Here is a 7,313-nt window from a genome sequence, read left to right as displayed (position 1 = left end):
AACCATCATCCATATGATGGTAAAAGCACCAAAGGACAGCCGTTCTGAATTCAGAAATCTTAAAAACAAATAAATAAATAAATAAAAACAAATCCTTCATTAACCATTGACGCATAACAAAGGTCAAAACATTAAATTTAGTGTTTTACTGTGCATGAGTAATTATAGTTTTAAGATATTAAAAATATTCATGGCTAAATGGACCCCCCCCGTACAGTGATACATCAATAACAAGTAGACCACCTTTATTGAGGAAAGAGAGAGATTGAAGATGTGCTTAAAATCATGTTAAAAAAAATATGCCTAAAATAGTGAATATAATGTAAAGCTCATATTGATCCAGAACTTAAGATAGTTTTACAGGAATTCTCAGACCATCGCGCGCCAGCTGCACTGGTATTCCTTCCCTGCATGGAAACAATTATAAGAAGTTCAAATCCTTTAATTTATTGCAAACACAAGAATAGAGGTAATTGTCTGATCACGTGAAGCAAAATTTATACCTTTGAGACCATTCCGTTAGAAAGTCATTGTCCTTGTAATGATCAAATTCATGGGTCATTCCAATTAAAAGAGCTCGCTTTGGGCATAATCTCTTCACTGTCTCAAGAGTCTGCATATTTACAATAACACGTGAGAATAGAAGAATGAAAATGTTTCAAGATAATTAAATGATGAGAAATAAAAGACAAACCTGAGGGAGGCAAAAGTGTGTATTATGAGACCCATTCTGTACAAGAGGTAGAAAGAATGGTGATTATATGACATAAATTCCTGGAAGATACCAATGAGTTATAATGCAAAATGGCAACATGAAATCCACTATGTTGTCCAGCGATATTGATGTGAATCTGCCTATAATATTAAACGATGCATTAAAAATGCTAGTTGGACCAATTACAAGATCAAGAGTCAAGAAACTTGAGGAAACATTCAATGGGCTTATTTAGAATATTTGAGCTAAGACAAGCTACAAGTGATTATCACACCTTAATTTGATCAAGGAAGGGGCTGATCCATGGGCATAAAGTTTTCGGCAAATTGGGCAGCATAGGGAGAGGCAGCTACAAGTTTTTTCCTTATTCTACAAGGACCAGTGGCAGCTTAGGAGTTCCATGTTTACAAAGAATCCTAATTATTTAAGGATTCTTAGCTGGCAGCAACTTTACTTATCTTCCTAGGTAATAAAGCTGACAACTTGTCTTTGATTTGCAAGACAAAGTAGACTACTTTTCCTTAATTATCAAGGACTACAAACTTGGTTTTTCAAGGATATACAAAAGTCACTAACTCATTTTTTGGACAACATACGACAACCTTGTTTTTTATTCAGACTTGGGTTTTTTTGTTTAGTTTTCATACATTGGGTTATTTTTTAAATTAGGTTTAACATCTGCCCATGCCCATTAGTCCATTAAGATAAAGTCTATTTTGACACTATAAATACTCTTGTAAAGATTACTATTCAAATGAGATTATTATTGATTTTGCTGTAACTTTTGTGTGCTTGTGCAAGGATTATTTATACCTATTGGCACTTCATTGACGAGTCTCAAATTTTTCAAAAAGATCAACTGTCTTTGTGGCATTCATCCTTATACTTACAATTCACAATTCCTTAAAATCATCGGGTTAGAGTCTTCATTCCGATAACTTCAATGTCTTGGTTCAAGCAATCATTGCGTTGAGTTTGTGCTATCCTTAAATATGATTTTTAGCTTTCTTGAGTTGTTTCTTCCATGCATGTGGATTTAAGGGTTCTTACCCTCCGGGTTCGCATAAATTAATATCAGAGCAAGGCTCGAAAATCAAATTATATCTTTCTTTAAGTTTTTGCATTTAAATCATATTAATATTGATTTTGCCGCAACTTTTACGTGCTTATGTGAGGATTATTCATAACTATTGGCTCTTCATTGAAGAGTCTTGAATATATCAAAAAGATCAACTATCTTTGTGGCGTTCATCCTTATACTTACAATTCATGATTCCTTAAAATCATTAGGTTAGAGTCTTCATTCTGATAACTTTGATGTCTTAGTTCAAGTAATCATTGTTCAAGTAATCTCTTACTTCAAGTCAAAGTTACAAAAGTTTGAATTCAGGATTTGAAAAATAACAACACAATCTTATATTTCTTGGAGTATTGGAAATCTAAGTTTTGATAATTGATTTCAGGGTTATTTGAACACACGTAGGTTCAAGTAATTTTGAATTGCAGAATTGGTTTCTTTTACATTGACCAAAAAATTTCTTTGTTTTGCTATTGTTAGTTTCAGTCAAATTAGTAGTCTATTGATAGTTTCAGTCAAAAAAAGAAGTGGCTATTGATTCTAAAGGTAAATCTTATACTCAATCTACTGCAAACCATGAATTTAAGTGTTTTAAATGTTTGGGAGTTAGACATATAGCTTCTTATTGTCCAAACAAGAGAGTTATGATTTTACAAGATTACAACGAGATTGAGACCAAGAGTGACAACAATAATGATAAAATGTCACCCCTTGAGGATGCTAGCGATGAAAATGTAATTTATCCAGTTAAGGAAGAATCATTGGTTATTTGGCGTGCACTAAATGTTTAGATCAAGAAAGATAATTTGGACTAGTAAAGGAGAATATCTTCCATACACGTCATATCAATAACAAAGTATGTAGTATTATTAATGGTGGAGTTGTTCTAATGTTGCTAGTCTTATATTTGTTAGAAAATTGAATATGATCACTATTAAACATCATAGACCATATAGGCTTTAATGGTTGAATGAATGAGGAAAAGTTAAGGTTAAGAAACAGGTCTTGGTGTCTTTAGGATTGGAAAATATAATGATGAGGTTTGTTGGCTTCTATGCATGCAAGTCACTTGTCATTGGGGTGTTTGTGGCTATTTGATAGGAGAGCAGTGTATGATAGGTTTAGAAATAGATATTCTTTTGTAAAAGATGGAAAATCCATCACATTTGTACTATTGTCACTAAAACAAGTTTACGAAGACCAATTGAAACTCAATAGAGAAAAGGAAGCCAAAGGGAGTGAAAATCATGGAGAGGCAGTGAGCTTTGAGGAGAGAAAGGCAAAATTCGGTCAAGAGAGAATAATAGCGAGCTAGTTGACAATGGAGGGAAAAAAAAGAAAAGATAGTGTTGAGAGAAAAACAAAGAAGCATGAGAGTTCTTATGCAAGAAAGAGTTTTGTTAAAAATGTTCTTTATACTAACAATCCTGTGCAAAATTGTGGTGTTGTTTCTTTGTTACAGAATTATGATGTCTTGCCCACAAATAGTATACCTAGTGGTTATTAGGCTTGGGTGCAAATGTACAAAGAGAGATTTCCAGCCCATTGGAGATCTAAGTTAAATCAAAAGGGAGATGATCTATTCCAAATTCTAGAAAGGATCAACAACAATACATACAAAGTGGATCTTCCAGGTGAGTGTCAGTGTTATTTTCAATGTTTTTTATTTTTCTCCGTTTAATATAGGTGACAATTTAAGGTCAAATCTTTTTTAGGAGAAAAGAAATGATGCAAATCAGCCTACAACATCAAAGGTTCAGATTGGATTATAATTGATTTTGCCACAACTTTTATTTGCTTTTATGTGCTTGTGTGAGGGTTGCTCATACCTATTGGTTCTTTATTGAACTTAAACTATCTTGAACTTATCAAAGATCAATTATTTTTTTAGCGTTCTTCCTTGTTCTTCCAATTCACAATTACTTATAATCGTTGGGTTGGAGTGTTCAATCCAATAATTTTCTATCTTTATTCAAGTAATTATTGTGTCAAGTTTTTTTATCCTTAAATATTATTTTTAGCTTTCTTGTTTTGTTTCTTTCTTGTGTATAGGTTCAATGCTTCTTACCCTTGGGTTCACATTAGATATGAATGAAATATATTGGCATTACCAAATTTGTAAAAAACAAATTGCATATCAACCACATTTATTGATGAAAGTCAAATAGCATGAACTATATTCCAATCTCAATCCATAATTTGATTATGAATCTTTTTCCTTTTCTTTTTTTTTCCACGACCATTTAGACTCGAACTATACTACAAGAAGCGACATTTCCCTTCCCTAAATCCTTTCCTTATAAGAAGAGCAATGCATATTATAAATATTGACTACTGAAGCCATTTCGATCAAGTTTCAAAATCATATGGTTTCCTTTTTCTGGTTCATTGGAAGGATATTGGGCTTTGAGCTATGCAGCAAGGAGGGAACATTCCCTTCCCTACTATCTCACATATGAGCAGGATTTGATCCCAAGTCACTTGAAACAGCACCATGCCACTTTGAATATTAGAAACAAATGCAACAAAATGTGCGCAGTGTAATTGCATATTTCACTCAAAATCCTAATTTGCCAAAATGGTCAGCCTTCCAACTTGGCAATTGATGGAGGTACATTTCAGCCTCCATTGAATATCCCATACAAAGTTAAGCAATTAGATGGCAAGGCAACAATGATGACGTCTGTAAATTGAATGACAAATTGAGACGGGCACATTATTGGAATTCAGAGAAAACTAAGAGGACCATTTTGCAAATCACGCTCATTACTTTCTATGCTTTTACTTGACTTACTTTGTTGGAGAACACACCAAAAAAGAAAACTATAGCAAATGACTCACTTTGTAAGACAACCAAAAGAGGAACACACTACAATATTTGTACAAGCCCATGCACACAAAATGCTTGTCAAAATCACCAAAGGGTTCATTTTGCCCACATGATATGCAAATTCTACCAAAATTTGATGAAAGAATGTGGATGTTTGTACCTCACTCTGATACCATCCATTATTCATTGGATTCAAAGAGGGAATATAAGAAAATAGAATATAACGAATTTTTGCAGCTAACCTTGTATAAAGTGTCCAGGATCAGAATATCCAATTGCCCTGCACTAGCTTTCGAAATTACTGCAAAAACCAAGATGTCACTATATCAAAAACATGACAGCAAAGATCCCCAGAAAACCATCCTCTTTTTACACATTCCACAGCCATTGAAAATCTCTCCACATGACAATGACTCATCTCCATTCGTGCACAGAATTAAGGGACTCTTAACATGTCTACACAGTGCAAATATATGCTTCCAAATAAATTATTACAAGAAAAGTGAACAAAACAAAACTAACCATGCTCTGTGCTAGATGGAATGCGTGAAACATCAGATATATAAGCTACTCTACATTTTTCACCAAAGAGAAACCCCAGAGAAATATAATCTTCTCCATGCATCACCTACATTACAGAACAAAGATGACACAAGAATAAGAAACAGGGTAGAGAGATAGAGTATTAGTAGTTGACCCATGTATTTTAAGAAAGGTTCAGATCTGGTAACTGGCAAAGGAACAAACTGTATGCCTGATGCAACAAATGGTCTTTGATGGTCTTCCTCAATTATATGCCAGTCCAGCTGTGCTACTCGTCTTATTTCCTGGCCTGGCTTCAATTGTTTCTGTACCAAGTAAGGGAATTTCTCTGCAATGCTGCTCAAAGACAAAACATGCAGTGACATCAAGTAATGTTAAAAGTCCGATTGAAGTAAAGTGCAAAGTACAATAATAAATCAAACGAATGGCACACCACATAAATAAGTTCTATGATCAGGAAGTCTGCATAAGACCTTGGTTTGTTGTAGAGTATTCACTTCTACAGTTACATTGCATCAGTGTGACTCGACTGGCGGGAAAATAGTTATCTTTCCTCTTTTAAATCTTCAAATCTTATCAACTATAGACGTCTTAATAGATGTTCAAGTTACTTTCATCAAATAGACTTTCAATACTAGTGTTGATTATCTCAAAACTGACAACGAAGGAACGATGAGCAGACAAAAGCATCAAAAGATCATTAATTATCAAACATGCCCTGCCAATGGGGAGAAAGTAGTAAAGGTGATGGTGATAAAAGCAAACCCAGAAAGAAGAGATTAGTTACCTATCCATTGCATGGTGACTTAGGTAGATGGGAGTGGGATCAATGTCATTTATCGGGCTATATGGTTGCACAGCACGTATATCATCAAGACCAAGAACTGCATCAGCATGTTCATGAGTCAAAATGATCTGCAGTTGATAAAAACAAATCAGTCCAAGTGGCCTCAAAATGAGAAATAATATAATATATAGGAAATCATGATCATAAGCCTTACAGAATCAATACGAGGAATGTTGTGGAGAGTAAACCACCTAAGGACTTGCTCCCTGAATGTCTTGCCCACATCTATCAATATATAGCTGTGTGCATTATCAATTTCACTGTAGTGATCTATAACGAGTGATGTATTGCATCTGTAACCCACACCCAACAAAACACCAAACTCACCTTTATTTTTAATTAATTAACTAAATCCATCAATATTACATTAATTCCACAACGGATCAAATATGATAAATCGAACCTGTAGTTAGGGTTTTGGTTGGGAGGGACGGGGAGGGCCTGAGAGCAAACGGAGCACGGAGGATCTGAGGGCTGGAGGAGGCACCTGACGTTGGGGACGGCGCTCGAGCATCCTGTCCCAAGGAAGATTAGAGCCGATCCGTTATTACAAATGTTGTTGTTTTGGGACTCCATTTTTCAGATTTGATTAGGGATGCGTGGTGTGGGAACAATGGATTTGAGAAAAGAATGGCTAACGAAGGAGAATGGAATAAAGCAAGGAAATAAGAAAAGCATGGAAATAAGAAAAGCATGCGAACTGCCGAGAGGGAAACAGAATTATATATATTTTTTTTATGTCCCCTGTTCTTAAGTTCAAATGATGCATATTAATAACGGGTCCAACAGTGCATTTTACTGGCAACGATAACTTTTACTTTGCTTTGCTTTGTTTTCTGAAAAGTAATTTTTAAAAAATTAATTTTTAAATTTTTTTATATTTATTTATTATTATAAATGTTAATCAATAAAAAACATTTTCTGGTCAATAAAAAATATTTTCCGGTCAATAAAAAATACTTTTTAGTCAAAGAAAAATTTAACTTGGTTTTCAGGAAAGTGTTTTCCCTTTACTGTATTTGTTTTCCGAAAAGTAGTTTTCGGGAAATCACTTTCCAAACTTTCTTGTGTTTGTTTGCCAATAGAAAAATTGATCGACGGAAAACACTTTCCAGTAAAAGAAAAATTTAGCTTAGTTTTCAGGAATGTGTTTTCCTGAAAAATTTAGGGGGAAAACACTTTCCAGAAGTTGTGAAAAATTTAGAAATGTCATTATTTGCTGATTATATCAAATTTGATCCTCAAACTTTTGATTACTTTTTATATTTTGTTTTGAATATTTATTTTTCAATTTTATCTC

The 7,313-nt window shown here is 33.9% G+C and overlaps 1 protein-coding gene across 2 annotated transcripts; it reads right to left on the bottom strand.

The window, feature by feature from the left end:
* Window positions 1-78: 78 nt before the first annotated feature.
* Window positions 79-6,732, bottom strand: LOC118054799 (putative hydrolase C777.06c). 2 transcript variants are annotated; one of them, XR_004688555.2, is made up of 9 exons: window positions 6,417-6,732; window positions 6,168-6,306; window positions 5,954-6,081; window positions 5,355-5,502; window positions 5,146-5,251; window positions 4,866-4,924; window positions 695-774; window positions 504-613; window positions 79-407 (listed from the first exon to the last, which is right to left on the bottom strand). XR_004688555.2 is itself a non-coding variant. In XM_035066507.2 (9 exons), exons 1-9 carry the CDS (start codon window positions 6,587-6,589, stop codon window positions 347-349), a joined length of 960 nt encoding a protein of 319 aa, XP_034922398.1. In that variant the 5' UTR covers window positions 6,590-6,728; the 3' UTR covers window positions 79-346. The 2 variants fall into 2 exon arrangements, 1 of the variants encoding a protein (XP_034922398.1); XM_035066507.2 differs by having other exon boundaries at window positions 695-730; window positions 6,417-6,728.
* Window positions 6,733-7,313: the final 581 nt, after the last annotated feature.

This window comes from Populus alba, chromosome 11 (assembly GCF_005239225.2).
Source record: "Populus alba chromosome 11, ASM523922v2, whole genome shotgun sequence".
In the NCBI taxonomy this organism is placed as follows: Eukaryota; Viridiplantae; Streptophyta; class Magnoliopsida; order Malpighiales; family Salicaceae; genus Populus; species Populus alba.
Note: the sequence above shows the minus strand (reverse complement) of the source record. Positions and strands in the feature narration are given on the sequence as shown.